This window comes from Psittacula echo, assembly GCF_963264785.1.
Source record: "Psittacula echo genome assembly, chromosome: 13".
Classification (NCBI taxonomy): Eukaryota; Metazoa; Chordata; class Aves; order Psittaciformes; family Psittacidae; genus Psittacula; species Psittacula echo.
In genome coordinates this window covers 11,857,918-11,872,161 of record NC_137749.1, presented here as the reverse complement: position 1 = coordinate 11,872,161, position 14,244 = coordinate 11,857,918, and the positions used below count along the sequence as shown (strand labels likewise).

Genomic DNA, 14,244 nt, shown 5'->3' with positions numbered 1-14,244 from the left:
CTCTAAGGGCAATGACCCAGCTCCCGCAGGCTGCACATGCTGTTTGTTACAGTGCTGATTTGAGGGGAAAGCAGCCTCCACCAACGCAGCTGCAGCCAGCGAGCAGGCGTTTTCCTCGCAGCATCACCTTTCCTCCCCATCCACTGGGCCAGCTTCGAAACCTTCTCTGCAAAGCACTGGGCCAGCAGACACCGGACACAGCAGTGAGGCTGCTGCGGATCAGGTGAGGTGCGTGTTGAGAGACACAGGAGCTGGTGCAGGCTGAGAGAGCACAGGTAACAGTGACCACACATAAAGCCGTCTGTTACAGCTGTCTGCAGCACAGCTGGATTGGGAAGCTAAGCAGTCCTCAGGATGACTGGTCCTTTGCTGGGAGACACAAGGCAAGGAGTCAGGGTTGAGTCAGAGGTGGAGAAGGTGCTGAGCAGATGGGGAGTGAGAACTAAGAGCAGCAGCAGCAGGCAGGACCGCAGCTATGACTGAGCATCAGTGACACTGGACAGGGTGAATGTGAATCACAGGATCATAGGTTAGGGTTGGAAAGCACCTTAAGGTCACCTAGTTCCAGCCCCAGCCTCATTTTATGCACATCTGGTGTTGGCTGCACACAAGCACCAGCCTCCTGCAGGCAGGGCAGCCCACAGCATAACCAAGCTCACGTGATGGATGCACAGCTCCGGTAGAACAAGAGGACAGGGCAGCAGTAAAGAGTCAAATGTGAGTGAGAACCCCATTTATATTGTAAGCAACCTTGTGGCGTAAACAGTGAGGAAGTTATCCATGGCTTAGATTTTGGGGTGGTTACCCCAGATTGCTGCTGACTCCCCTCAATGGATCCCACTCATCCACCTGCTGCTGGGGAACAGGGTTCTGGCTCCTGTGGCAATCCTTAACCCTCTTGTCTCCATCTAGTGTCCAAATCACACTTGGGTTTCTCTCCCAGCCCACTTGAGACACCTGCAGGCTTGTCTGGCACCGTGCTGACATCCACATGAAGCTGAACAGCCTCAGCCCCATCAGCATCCCCTGAGAAGGCCCAAATTGCCTTCGTGTCCCTGCAGTCTTTACCCAACTGGACAGCTCCTGCACTAAGGCAGAGCCTGCCAGGGCTGGATGGGAGGACACCACAGCATGACAACACGACTCGCTCTTTCACCTTGACCTCTCTTACCTTTCAAAAGCAAGAATAACCTTTCTTGCCACCAAGCTGGACCAGAAACACAGGCCCCTAGCTGGCTGCCTAAGCTGCAGTGTCCTTTGTGTGCTGAGGTGGGTCTAACCCCAGTCCTGCTGCTCAAGGTGGTAATAAAGGCATTCCTGGGGGCAGAGCGATGCCCTTAACCTGGCTGGGTTTGTCCTTGGGTGAATCTGAGGGAATGGTTCCCTTTGTGTGGGAGTTACCAAACTCCCAGTGACCTCCTTGCATCCTCCCTGCCAAGGGGAGCAGACCCCCGGTCACCCAGCCCATGTCCTTTATGTGCCTCCCTACCCATATTCCCTCAGACCGAGCTGCACTTTCCCACCTCAGGAATGGACATGGAGGAGCTGCTCTGCTCGGACAGCCTTTGGACACACTACCTGTGTGCAGATCACACAGCAGCAGCTCGTGGTCCAAACATGAGGCCCTGCAGATTTGCCTTGGACCATTTATTTGGTGATGAGCGTGGTGTTGCTGCGAGATCATCTCGTGACCCTCAGTACAAACCACAGGATCACACGTTCACTCAGCACGTCCTCATCACCAGAAGCTGCTGAAATCCCTGTGGCAGATCCTTCTCCATCACAAACCCCATCCAGTCCAGGGGCATCCCCCCAGCAGCAGGATGCAGGGTGATGCCAGTCCTCACCTTCTCCTTCCTTGCCAGAGGAGACCATTAAAGCATTGATGGAAGGCCAGCAGAGAGCCACCACGATGGTCAGGGCTGGAGCACGTCCTGTGCACAGGGGCTGAGGGATTGGGGCTCGTTCAGCCTGGAGCAGGGATGGTTCTGGGGGGCTTCAGAGCAGCCTGTACCTGTGAAGAGGAGGTGACCATGAGGACTGAGCCAAGCTCTGTGCAGAGCAGAACGAGAACAGACACAAACCGGATCAAGAAAAGCTTTGCCTGGGTATCAAGGGACACTTTTCGCCCCAAGGACAGTCAAGTAGGGGTCAGAGGTTGTGCCTGCCCCTCTGTCCTTGAGGCTTTCCACACCTCAGTGACAGGAGAGCAGCCCAAGCCCAGTCACCTGCTTGAGCAGGTTGGACTAGAGATCTCCTGCAGGCCTGTCAAGCATGAGCGATGCTGTGACTGTACACATGAGGGAGGACGAAGCAGGACTCCTCTCCTGGAGCTGGTCAGTGGAGGTCCCCATCAGGGCCCTCAGACCTTACCTGCCCCTGTGGCACCCGCTGCACCCAGCTCCATCCCTGCCTGTCCCCTCCACGCTCCGCTGTAGCAGTACCTGTGCCTGGTCCTTCTCCTGGACTCCACGCTGCAGGCAGTCCAGTCTCCTGCTGCTCCGACTTCCCAGCTGGACTTCCTGGTCAGAAGGAACCTGACCCATTACCGCACCTCTGATGACCACTGGGCAGTCAATGGAAGCTGCTGTCACCATCAAAGCTGTCCCACTCTGGTGCTGCAGGAGTGTGCCCTGCACAGGGAGGTCACTGCCCGCTTGGCACTGCGGGCACACACGGCTCCCAGCACAGAGCAGCCCCATCCTTCATTTCCAACCATGGAAAGTCGCAGGGTCCCCATGGACTTGGCCATCAGGAGGTCTTGGGGAGGCATCCAGAGGAACATCTGGCTTCACTTCCAGGGAGGCCTGGCCTTGCAGGTACCCGCTGCCTTGCTGTTCCTGGCCAAAGGAGGTCCGGACACACGCTGCGACCGACCCAGCCCTGGAGGGCCTCGGGGGGCCGGGGGGGCTGTCAAGGGACCCCCGTTTTTACACCTTCCTGGCTTGGGGTTGTCCAAAGCCCGGCAGGGTCCATCCGAGGGGGTGCTCGGCCAGCCCAGAGACTGGGGTCGTCCTCTGCCTGTGGAGCGAGGCTCGCTCTCAGGACGCTTCCACACACAGGATGTGTCCCGCTGCGACACCTCCGAGCCCGCTGCCGCCGGCGGGTGGGCAGCTCTTACCGGGGTGCCTCTGCAGCAGCGGGAGAGGCCAGGCTGGGCTCGGGGGGCGGGTGGAGGGCTCCAGAGCAGCGCCTGGAGCTTGGCTACATCTTCCTGGGTCATGCGAGGAGCGGCGCGGGCCGGGCCGAACAGGGACTCATCGCAGAAAGATGGAGCGTGGCCTCTCAGCCTGCGGGACACAGGAACCATGCACCAGGACCGGCCACCGCACACAGGGGAGCATCAGAGTCAGCCAGGACCCTCCCACCCACGATACTGAATATAGAGACTCAGGCAGGGCTACAAGGATTCCTGAGCTAGGGCTTTACTGTGTATAGAGGACACAGAGAAGGAGCTGCAACACGAGGAGCAGGTGTCTTCTCTCAAACCAGTGTAGGGTCCTCCTGTTGATGAGCCTTAGAAATAGGTAAATGGCTGTGAAAGAAACACCTCAAGGAGCCTCTCAGGGTCGTAAATTAGCCCACACAAGGACATGCAGTTAATCTAGCAAGAGCTCATCAGGGACTGCAGCAACAGGACACAGGGCGATGGGTTCAGACTGAAACAGGGGAGACTGAGATGAGCTCTTAGGCAGAAGCTCTTCCCTGTGAGGGTGCTGAGGCGCTGGCCCAGGGTGCCCAGAGAAGCTGTGGCTGCCCCATCCCTGGCAGTGCTCAAGGCCAGGTTGGACACAGGGGCTTGGAGCAAGCTGCTCCAGTGGAAGGGGTCCCTGCCGTGGCAGGGAGTTGGAACTGGATGGGCTTTAAGGTCCCTTCAAGCCAAACCAGGCTGTGACTCTGTACCCAAACACACGTCCCGATGTCCTTAACTAACGGAGTTCCACAGAAACATCGGGATATTTCTCCCCAAACGACCCCCGGAGACCACTCCTCAAATTCACAGCACCCGCACTAAGCCCTTATTTACCCGAATGACGGAGGAACGGGAGCGGGCGGGCATCCCACGGCGTTACAACGCCTATGTCTATTAATGAACATACATCACCCGTGAACCGTTTCGGAGCGATCCCGCACGCACCCGGTACCGCAATACGGGGGGTACGGGTACAACTGTGCCTACAGAGCGACACCCGCAGCCCCGGGGCCCCGCTCACCTGCGCTGACTGCTCGGCCTGGACCCGGGACCCGCGGGCCCGGCCCATGGGGGCGCGAATGCGGGCGGCGGGGCGCGGGCGGCCGCGGGGGTCCCGAACAGGGACTCGTCCACGAATGATGCCCGCGGGCGGCGGCGACCCCGCGGCACCGGGGCTGCGCCCGCTCCACGCATGGCCCCTGCTCCGCTCCGCCGCTTCCGGTTCCGGAAGGGACGGAGCGGAGCAGGAGCCATGCGTGGTGTAGTTCCGCTTCCGCCGCCGTTACCGACATGGCGCCGGCGCGCGCCCGCCGCCAGACCCGGGACGCGCCGGTACCGGGGGGGAAGGGGGGGGGGAGACCCCGGCGCGCGCGTTCCCGCGTCCCCGCGTCCCCTTCGCTGGCGGTACCGCGCCACGTGTGTCCGGTGCGCGTGTCCAGCGTCCCCCGCGTGCTGCTGGGCCTGGTACCGGTGTCCCCAGCGCCAGTGTCCCAGTATTGCTGTCCCTTGTACTGGTGTCCCAGTACCAATGTCCCAGTACTGATATCCCCCATACTGGTGTCCCAGTACCGGTGTCCCTTGTACTGGTGTCCCAGTACCAATGTCCCAGTACTGATATCCCCCATACTGGTGTCCCAGTACCGGTGTCCCTTGTACTGGTGTCCCAGTACCAATGTCCCAGTACTGATATCCCCCATACTGGTGTCCCAGTACCGGTGTCCCTTGTACTGGTGTCCCAGTACCAATGTCCCAGTACTGATATCCCCCATACTGGTGTCCCAGTACCAGTATCCCTTGTACTGGTGTCCCAGTGCCAATGTTCCAGTACTGATATCCCCCATACTGGTGTCTCAGTGTCCCAGTACCGGTGTCGCTTGTACTGGTGTCCCAATATCAATGTCCCAGTACTGATATCCCCCATACTGGTGTCCCAGTGTCAGTATCCCCAGTATCAATGTCCCAGTATTGATGTCCCCCATACTGGTGTCCCAGTGGCAGTAACCCCAGTATTGCTGTCCCAGTATCAATGTCCCCGGTACCAGCGGCCATGCCCTCCATACTGGCAATGCAGAGCTGCAGCCCCTGGCACCACTGTGGCCACAGCCGTGTCCCCGCTGTCCCCAGGTCCCTGTATCCCCGCTGCCTGCCTTCCCCAGCACTAAGGAGGAGGATGATGCCGAGGCTGATGCCGAGCCGGACACACGGGCCCTGGTGCGGGCCCAGAACCAGAAGAAGAAGAAATCCGGTGGCTTCCAGTCAATGGGTGCGTGCGGGGCCTGGGGCTGCGGTACCCGAGTGGGGACCGTCCCTCACCCGTCCCCATCCCCGCAGGCCTCAGCTACCCCGTCTTCAAGGGCATCATGAAGAAGGGCTACAAAGTGCCCACCCCCATCCAGAGGAAGGTGAGCGCGGTGGGTCCCCGCCGTGGGGCGGTGGCGGTGGGACGGTGCCGGTGACGGTGCCGTGTCCCACAGAGCATCCCCGCCATCCTGCGCGGCCGCGACGTGGTGGCGATGGCACGGACGGGCAGCGGGAAGACGGCGTGCTTCCTCATCCCCATGTTCGAGAGGCTCAAGGTGCCCAGCCAGGCCGGGGCGCGTGCCCTCATCCTGTCACCCACCCGAGAGCTGGCCCTGCAGACCCTCAAGTTCACCAAAGAGGTATGGGGACAACAACGGGGTGAATGGGGACAACAACGGGGTGAATGGGGACAATGGGGTGAATGGGGACAACGAGGGGAATGGGTTTGGTTTTACCCCCCCTCCAACACGTTTGTTTCTCACCCCGCAGCTGGGCAAGTTCACAGGCCTGAAGACAGCCCTGATCCTGGGAGGAGACAAGTGAGTTGTCCCCATGTCCCCACCTAAAGCCTCCCCAGAGCCTGGCGAGGGGCTGAGCTGCCCCATACCACTCGGTATGTCCCAGCCTCTCCCCACTCCCACAGGATGGAGGACCAGTTCGCTGCCCTGCATGAGAACCCCGACATGTGAGTGGGGCCACAGGGAGGGGACACAATGGGGAAGCGGCCCCGAGAGCCCTCCAGGGACATCACTGGTGCTTGCAGCCAGTATGCCTGATGGATGCATCCTGGTGTTCCCTTGGAGCATCTTCCTGTGCTCCCCATAGGGAACAGTGAAGTCTGTATTGGGTTGGATTTGGGCCCTGCGCCCGGAATGGAGTGGGAACAGTGTTCCCCCCCAACCCGGTCCCATCAGCAGCTCTGTCCCTGCAGAATCATTGCCACTCCTGGGCGCCTGGTGCACGTGGCGGTGGAGATGAAGCTGAAGCTGCACACGGTGGAGTACGTGGTGTTTGACGAGGCCGACAGGTCCGCAGGGGGGTCCCCGGGGCCGGGGGGGTCCCCACACTGGGCACAGAGGGACCGAACAGGCACTGCCATGTCCCGTGTCCCCTCCCTGCAGGCTCTTTGAGATGGGCTTTGCCGAGCAGCTCCAGGAGATCATCGCCCGGCTCCCGGATTGCCACCAGACCGTGCTCTTCTCCGCCACGCTGCCCAAGCTGCTCGTGGAGTTCGCCCGGGCTGGTGAGAGCACGGGACAGGGACACGGCGTGATCCCACAGCTGGGCTGGGGCCAGGACTGCCAAAACTGAGCTGGGATAGCGCTGGGCCAAGCGGGTGTCCCTGAGCCCAGCGGTGGGGCTGGTCCTGGTAGCGCATCCCAGGTGTGACACGTGTCCTGTGTGTCACCGTGTCCCACAGGCCTCACCGAGCCCATGCTGATCCGCCTGGATGTGGAGTCCAAGCTCAGCGAGCAGCTCAAGGTGAGAGGGGCTGGGGGGGGCTTTGTGCCCCAGACCCCTGCAGGCAGCCTGTGGTGCTTGAGGAGGGGACAGAGGGTGGCAGTGTGTGGTGTGGGGACGCAATGGGGCTGAGCTGTGCCCCCCTTGCAGCTGGCTTTCTTCCACGTGCGCGGGGATGACAAGCCGGCCGTGCTGCTCCATCTGCTCCGCACTGTGGTGAAGCCCCAGGACCAGACGGTTGTCTTCGTGGCCACCAAGCACCACACGGAGTATCTCAAGGAGGCAAGTGGCATTTGGGGGTGCCCAGCCTGTACCCCTGTGAAAGGGCAGGGTGCTGGGACCCCTTCCCAGGCCCACATGGGGTCTGCATTGGTGGGCATAGACTCAGAATGGTTTGGGTTGGAAAGGACCTTAAGATCATCCAGTTCCAATCCATGGCATGGGCAGGAACACCTCATGCTAGATTGTGTCACCCAAGGCTCTGTCCAGCCTGGCCTTGAACACTGCCAGGGATGGAGCATTCACCACTTCTCTGGGCATGTCCTTGCTGGAATCTCTGCTTCTGTTTTGCTGGGTTGCAGGAGAAATCCCAGGATGTGACACCATGGAGGCGTTGCATCCACTCACCCCTTGGAGAGAGCGGGATGTGGGGTCTGGGTGGGCACCCTGGGCTCTCGGGGCCCTCTCTCTTGCCTGTGGGTGCGTTCCCTGGTGGGATCTGATCCCTGTTCCCCACTCCGCAGCTGCTGACGGCCCAGGGCATCCGCTGCACACACATCTACAGCTCACTGGACCAGACCGCCCGCAAGATCAACATCGCCAAGTTCTCCCAGGGCAAGTGCCCAGTGCTGCTGGTCACCGACGTGGCCGCTCGCGGGCTCGACATCCCCATGCTGGACAATGTCATCAACTACAGCTTCCCCGCCAAGGCCAAGCTCTTCCTGCATCGTGTCGGTGGGTGCTGGTGCCCTGCGCAGGGTGCATTGCAAGCCGGGGGTCCCTCGGTGACAAGGAGGGTGCGAGTCCCTTGTCCCCTGTTTCTCCCATCCCTGTTGCCTGTTAAGCAGTGTCAGGAACATCCCTGATCTCCCTGCTGGACTCTTGGAGCAGGGCTGCTGCCTTCCCTTTACGATGGCACCATGATGAGCTCCCCTTTTTCCCCCTTCCCAACAACGCACAGCCCCTTGCCACCCATGCCCACCTAGTAAATGTCACATGCATGTGCTCCCAGTGGCACCAGTAAGTCCCTGCTGGGCTTCCATCAGGCTTGGGCTCTGGTTTCCCACTCTCCTCCATTCCTTTCCAGGTCGTGTGGCCCGAGCCGGCCGGAGCGGCACTGCCTACTCACTGGTGGCTCCTGATGAGATGCCCTATGTCTTTGACCTCCATCTCTTCCTGGGGCGCCCGCTTGTCCTTGCTGGTACCCAGGAGATGCCTGCTGGTAAGGTCCAAACTGGGACACTGGTTTTATCCATTTCATGGAGGGATGTGTTTCCCCAAGCACATTGGGGATGCTGATTTAACACCACTGAGCTCTCCATGGTCATTTGCTCTATTAAATCCTACACTGCTGCCGTGCCAGCGAGCTGACGTGGTGTCTCCTGGCACTGCAGATGCTGGTGGGGTCCTGGGCCGTGTCCCCCAGAGCCTGGTGGACGATGAGGAGTGCTTGCTGCTCACAGACCACGAGGGCTCTCTAGAGCTGCGGAGCCTGCGCCGTGTGGCTGACAATGCCCACAAGCAGTACCTGAGATCCCGGCCCGGTCCCTCACCCGAGTCCATCAAGAGGGCAAAAGACATGGATGTGTCCCAGCTTGGCATCCACCCACTCTTCAGTGAGTTGCTCTGGGGACACTGAGGGAGGGGACCCCCATTCCCATCACCAGGGAGCTGATCTGTGCCCCTTTCCATCCCTGTGTTCCTCAGGTGCTCGCTTTGAAGACACGGAGCTGGAGAGGCTGAAGTTTGTGGACAGCATTAAAACCTACAAGTCCAAGGCGGTGAGTTGAGACCCGTTCTCTGTCTGAGCTGGGTGGGAGGGAAGGTCCATGCCGCTCATCCCATTCCCGCTCTGGGATCAGACCATCTTTGAGATCAACGCCACATCCCGGACGCTGGCCAGCACCGTGATGCGCTCCAAGCGGCGCCACGACCATGCCCTCATTGAGAAGTACCAGCGCGGGCAGCAGGAGAAGCGGGCGGCAGCTCTCAAAGGGCAGGGGCTGTGCCCAGTCCCCCCTGCACTTGAGGGAGAAGGAGAAGGTGACAATGAGGAAGACCTCCAGGTAATGGGGCAGGGATGGGGGTTGGCCCTGGAGACATGGACCAGGAGCTCCAGGCTGTGCTGGGGGCTGATGCAGTGGTTTGCAGGGTCCTTCCTTGATCCCTTCCAGGACGTGTTCTCCAACGTCTCGGGCCAGAAGCGAAAACAGGGCCGAGGGGAAGAAGGCGGCCCCAGGAAGAAGCTGCAGCAGTCGGTGCAGCAGGACAAGGACTTCTACATCCCATACAGGCCCAAGGACTTCGAGAGCGAGAGGGGGTGAGTCTTGGGGGACTCCTGCTGCTGCCCTGCCCCAGCGGGGCTGCTCTCACCGCCCGCCCTTTGCAGGCTGAGTGTTGGTGGCGAGGGCAGCCCCTTTGAGCAGCAGGCAGCTGGCGCCGTGCTGGATCTCATGGGCGATGAAAACCACAACCTCAACAAGAGCAAGCAGCTGCTCAAGTGGTGAGTGGGGACTGTCCGTGGGCTGGGGGGTGGGGGGATCAGGGCTGGGGGGGGTCTCACCACCCTCCCCTCTCTCACAGGGACCGCAAGAAGAAGCGTTTCGTGGGGCAGACGGGCCAGGAGGGCAAGAAGAAGGTGAAGACGGAGAGCGGGCGCTACATCAGCAGCTCCTACAAGAACAACCTGTATCCTGCCTGTGACGGAGCAAGAGCGAGCTTTGTGCCCTGCTCCTGGGGAGCCATCCCCTACCTGCGGCGTGGGGGGGAGGCCGGTCAGACACTGCAGTGGGTCGGGCAATGGGGAGCCACCCCACATCCCCTTAACGCACCGGCCCAGCTATGAGAAGTGGAAGCAGAAGTACAAGGTTGATGAGCGGGATGAGGATGAGGAAGAGGGACGCAGCCGGGAGCAGTTCCGTGGGAAGCACCGGCGCGGGCACGGTGAGTACCCGGAGCAAGGGGTGAAGCCCCCCCCCCATCATCCTCCCCATTGCCTCCTCCCGAGCTCGGCTGTGTCCCCCCTGCAGGGCCCACACAGGCCCCGGCCCGGGTGCGCTCGGAGCTGAAGAACAAGCAGCAGATCCTGAAGCAGCGCAAGAGAGCGGCCAAGCAGCGGTTCCTGCAGAGCGGGGGCCTGAAGCGCCTCAAGGCCCGCAACCGGCAGCGCGTGCAGGAGCTGCGGCAGATGGCCTTCGGGCGCAGGGTGCCGGGCACCAAGAAGGGCAAGATGAGGAAGAGGGTGTAGGGACAGGGGCTGAGCCCCGGCGGCTCCCCCCTCGCCTGGGCTGGGCACCGGGGCAGCGGGTATTAAATACGTGGCTGGTTTGGAGGACTCGGGCTCCTCTTTGTCCTTGCTAAAAGCATTGTGCCTGGGGTGATTCCTGCTTTGGGCCACCACCCGGCGCAGTCGTAAACCAAGCAAGTGCTGTGCGTACACGTCTGGGTTATAATCATGGAATGGTTTGGGTTGAAGGGACCTGAAAGCTCATCCAGTTCCAACCCCTGCCGCAGCCAGGGACACCTTCCACTGGAGCAGCTTGCTCCAAGCCCCTATGTCCAGCCTGGCCTTGAGCACTGCCAGGGATGGGGAATATTGTGATGGGAGATGCCTTCAGAGGCAGCAGCAGCCTGAACATGAGCAGCAGCTCCCAGTTCTCTGTGGTACCCAGGTCCCACTTGTAGGAGGGTACCCCAGAGGGTCAGGCTCTGCCTTGAGGTGCCCCATCCCCTGCCCCAGTGCAGTGCCACCCCACTGTGTCTGTGCCACTGCCATCAGCGCTGCCTCTTGTGGGGGTTCCCAGACGTGTCAAGCAGTGACCTCCATTCCCAGTGCTGTGGCTCCATGCTGGCCATGGCAGTGGTGGTCCCAGGGGGTTACTCGTGGCTCAGTGGCACCCTGGCACCCCTGTGATGCACACTGGTGGCTGCAGGACACGGCCCCGGCTGCCTGGGGTGCAGCTCGGCACAGATGGCAGCCAGGTCCTGCATGCAGAGCAGCACCTGCAGACAGGAGCCTGATGCCACAGCCATGCGAGGACAGGACCAGCCCCGTGTGCCCCTGCCCGGGGGAGAGGCTGCACTGACCATGTCCAGCTGCGCCTCAGTGTCCTCCAGGCCCACGTCTGCCTGGACCTTGAGCGGTGCAGTGGCGAGATGGAAGAGGTTGAGCACTGCCAGCTTGATCTGCGCCAGCAGCAGGGTCTTCTCTGTGGCCATGCTTTGGGCATGGGCCCAGCAGGACTCCTGGGCACAGAACAAGAGAGCCCTTGCCCTCCTTTCCAGCCACAACCCCTGCAACCCCTCCCCTGATGGGACAGGGACACCGGGGGTCCTGGCTGTGTCTCCCCCATGCACTTGATGCTGCTTTATGGGCGCATGGGGAATGCTGGCTCAGCCCAGGGGATGCAACCCAGCTTACCACCACCACCACATTGGGCATCCCCCTCTTTGTCAGGTATTGGGGTCCTTCTGCTGCCCCTCTCCTGGTCTTTATGCACCCCATGTCCCTCCTTACCCCCTGCAGCACCTCACGGTGGGCAGCCTCCAGGCACGCGCGGAGCTGGGCCCGCTCGGTGGCGATGCACAGGAGCTTGCTGGGGGTCTCCTCGCGGTACCCCCGGATCCGAGCCCAGCTCCGTGCCAGCCGCTCCTGCCCCGCTTCTGCCTCCTGCGCCAGTGCTGCCCGCAGGGCCAGCAGTGCCTCGAAATGGGCCAGCATGGACGGGATGTCCTGGAACTGGGCAGCGAGAGGGGGCTCAGAGCCTGCAGGGGTAGGGGGGCTGCTGCACCCCATGGGGCTGGCCCCACACAAGGGGCCTGGGGATGCACTCACCTGCCCCATCCTGGCCAGCACATCCTGCAGGCAACTGTGGAAGCGCTGGAGGCTCTGGAGGCGCTGGGCTAGGCGGTCCCTGCGCCGCTGCAGCCCTGCAAGCTGCTGGTGCAGGCGGGCGGCCTCAGCATCCTGCTCTGCTGCCTGTGCCCGCACCTCTGCTGTGCGCTGCAGCACCCGCTCCTGCCTCGCTGCTGAAGCCTGTGGTGTGGGGACAGGGTCAGCAGGACCCCCATGGCCGCCCCAGCCCCAACCCCTGCCCCGCACCTTGAGGAAGGCAGTGAATTTGAGGACAACATCCCGGAGCCGCTGTTCCCTCTGGTCCAGCTGCTGCCGGCGCTGTGCCAGGCGCTCCATCCTCTGCCAGACCTCCTGCAGGAACATCGGGGATGGCAGCATCCCATGGACAGCCCGTGCTGTGCCAGGGGTGCAGCACCCGGGCAGGGGACACACGGAGGGGCCGGGGTCTGCTCTTACCTCCCGCCGCCGCTGCAGCGCCCGCTCCACCTCCGCCACCTCCCGTCTCTTCAGCAGCAAGCGCGTGGAGGGCCGCGGCGCGACACCGCCCGGCACCAGCACCATCCTGCCACGGGCTGTGAGCAGCTCACCGTGCCCAGGAGGGGGGAACCAACCTCCATGGCATAAGCAGGACCCCCAGAGGCCACTGCTGCCTGCCGGGGCTCAGCACCAGGAGCCAGGCCTGCTCTTCCATGCAGGAGTTGTTGGTGACCATGCAGCGTTATCCCTGCCTGCCTGGTTATCACCCACCCTCCCTCCTGCCCATCCCTCCCCGCTTCAGCCTCACCCCACTTGGAGCAGCGTTCCAAGGAATGGGATGGGCATCTTGGCACAACCTCAGCTGTCCGACTAGACCCTGCGGCATCGCCCTCTGCCTCCCCATAGCCCACAGTAGGGCAGCAGCACCGCAGCCCCCTGCTTCCAAGGGAGGCAGCAGGAGCTCTGCTCCTGGAGCAGGGGGAATGGTGTGAAAGCCACCCGGGAGTACCTCTGCCCATCCCAAGGGATCTCACTCACGGCAGCCGCAGCTTGTCCCGGAAAGCCCTGCTCGAATGCTCCTCCAGGTCCAGGGCCATCCCTCCTGCTGCCTCCCCAGCACGCAGGACGCAGGCAGCCGCGATGGCGGCAGCACAACACCGTTGCCAGGGGCAGCCGGAGGCTCCGGCAGCTCCCCGGGGTTTTCCGGGCCTGGCTCCAAGCACAGGGACTGCACCGAGGCTCCTGGGGACACTTGCAGCTCTCTAAACCCACCCTGCACTGCAGCCCCCCAGCCCTCAGACCCTGCTCCAGCCTCCATCACCCCTTCAGAGAGCACCACGCATCAACAGATCCCAACCACTGCCCCACGGAGCGCTCAGGGGTGTCCCCATCCCTCCTCAGCTCTCCTCCGTCTCTCACTGCTCTGAGCACACTTCACCTCCTCTCTGTGTGCCCAGGAATGCTTCGTGCCATCAGATCCCCTTCGTTCCCCCATGTTCCATCAGATCACCCTCATCCCCCATTACCCTTCACCCCCCCTCAGGTCCCTTCTGCGCACTCCCTTCTCCATCATCCCCACTTCACACAGTTGATTATTGCTGGGCGCCTCTTGCAGAGCCCTCTGGCTCCTCTCCATGCGGATCCTGCTCCCCTCATCCCCTCCCTGTGTAAGTTCCCTCCGTGCTTCCCACCACAGCCAGGCATCCCCCTCAAAACCACTGCCAGGTAACTCCCAACTTAGACATGGAGCAGCATTCCAGAAGGATTAGGGGAAAAATGTTTATCATAAAACCAATAAAGGCCCCTATAGTCAGCAGCACCCATGTCCTGCCCATGCACCACTTGTTTCTTCTGTCATCCCAGGACCATTGTGGCCCCGCAGTGACTTTCTCCATCACACTCCTGCAACCCCAGCACTGGTCATGAGGACCAAGCCACAGCCCCATACTGGTATCTGAGTCCATCAAGGGGAGCAGGCTACAGACACCCACTTGTGAGCTCTGCCTGCACTGGGTGCCACCTTGCTCAAAAGGCATCTGAGACAAGGAGGAAGGTGAAAGAGGAGAAATGGAGACACGTGGCTGGGGAAGGACAGAGGGAAAGCTGGGGAAGGGGTGAGTGGAGAAGGCAGTGGGGATGCTCTGACCGATCCAGCCCGCTGAGGACAGCCTGTGCTCAGCCACACAGCAAGGATGTGCCTGGTGCTGGGCATCCAGCTGGAGCTCTGTGTGCTTCTGCT

The 14,244-nt window shown here is 61.7% G+C and overlaps 3 protein-coding genes across 3 annotated transcripts; 1 reads left to right on the top strand and 2 right to left on the bottom strand.

Annotated features, from left to right (window-relative positions):
• Positions 1 to 1,887: 1,887 nt before the first annotated feature.
• Positions 1,888 to 4,447, bottom strand: RITA1 (RBPJ interacting and tubulin associated 1; the record flags this gene model as incomplete). The annotated part of the gene is made up of 3 exons (XM_080628361.1): positions 1,888 to 2,014; positions 2,445 to 3,290; positions 4,215 to 4,447. 2 exons carry the CDS (start codon positions 4,445 to 4,447, stop codon positions 2,792 to 2,794), a joined length of 732 nt encoding a protein of 243 aa, XP_080484487.1. The 3' UTR covers positions 1,888 to 2,014; positions 2,445 to 2,791.
• On the top strand, positions 4,424 to 10,461 carry DDX54 (DEAD-box helicase 54). Its single transcript, XM_080628542.1, has 20 exons — positions 4,424 to 4,525; positions 5,318 to 5,456; positions 5,525 to 5,595; positions 5,668 to 5,853; positions 5,984 to 6,033; positions 6,138 to 6,179; positions 6,426 to 6,521; positions 6,616 to 6,737; positions 6,915 to 6,976; positions 7,106 to 7,237; positions 7,699 to 7,909; positions 8,262 to 8,396; positions 8,569 to 8,790; positions 8,882 to 8,955; positions 9,037 to 9,240; positions 9,349 to 9,494; positions 9,564 to 9,677; positions 9,758 to 9,862; positions 10,014 to 10,117; positions 10,204 to 10,461. Exons 1-20 carry the CDS (start codon positions 4,484 to 4,486, stop codon positions 10,419 to 10,421), a joined length of 2,475 nt encoding a protein of 824 aa, XP_080484668.1. The 5' UTR covers positions 4,424 to 4,483; the 3' UTR covers positions 10,422 to 10,461.
• A 521-nt stretch (positions 10,462 to 10,982) lies between these two features.
• On the bottom strand, positions 10,983 to 13,102 carry CFAP73 (cilia and flagella associated protein 73; the record flags this gene model as incomplete). Its single annotated transcript, XM_080628360.1, is given in 7 exon segments — positions 10,983 to 11,184; positions 11,186 to 11,190; positions 11,261 to 11,419; positions 11,691 to 11,912; positions 12,009 to 12,209; positions 12,276 to 12,591; positions 13,044 to 13,102. Coding segments are annotated over 7 exon segments (1,164 nt in total).
• Between the last annotated feature and the right edge of the window lie 1,142 nt (positions 13,103 to 14,244).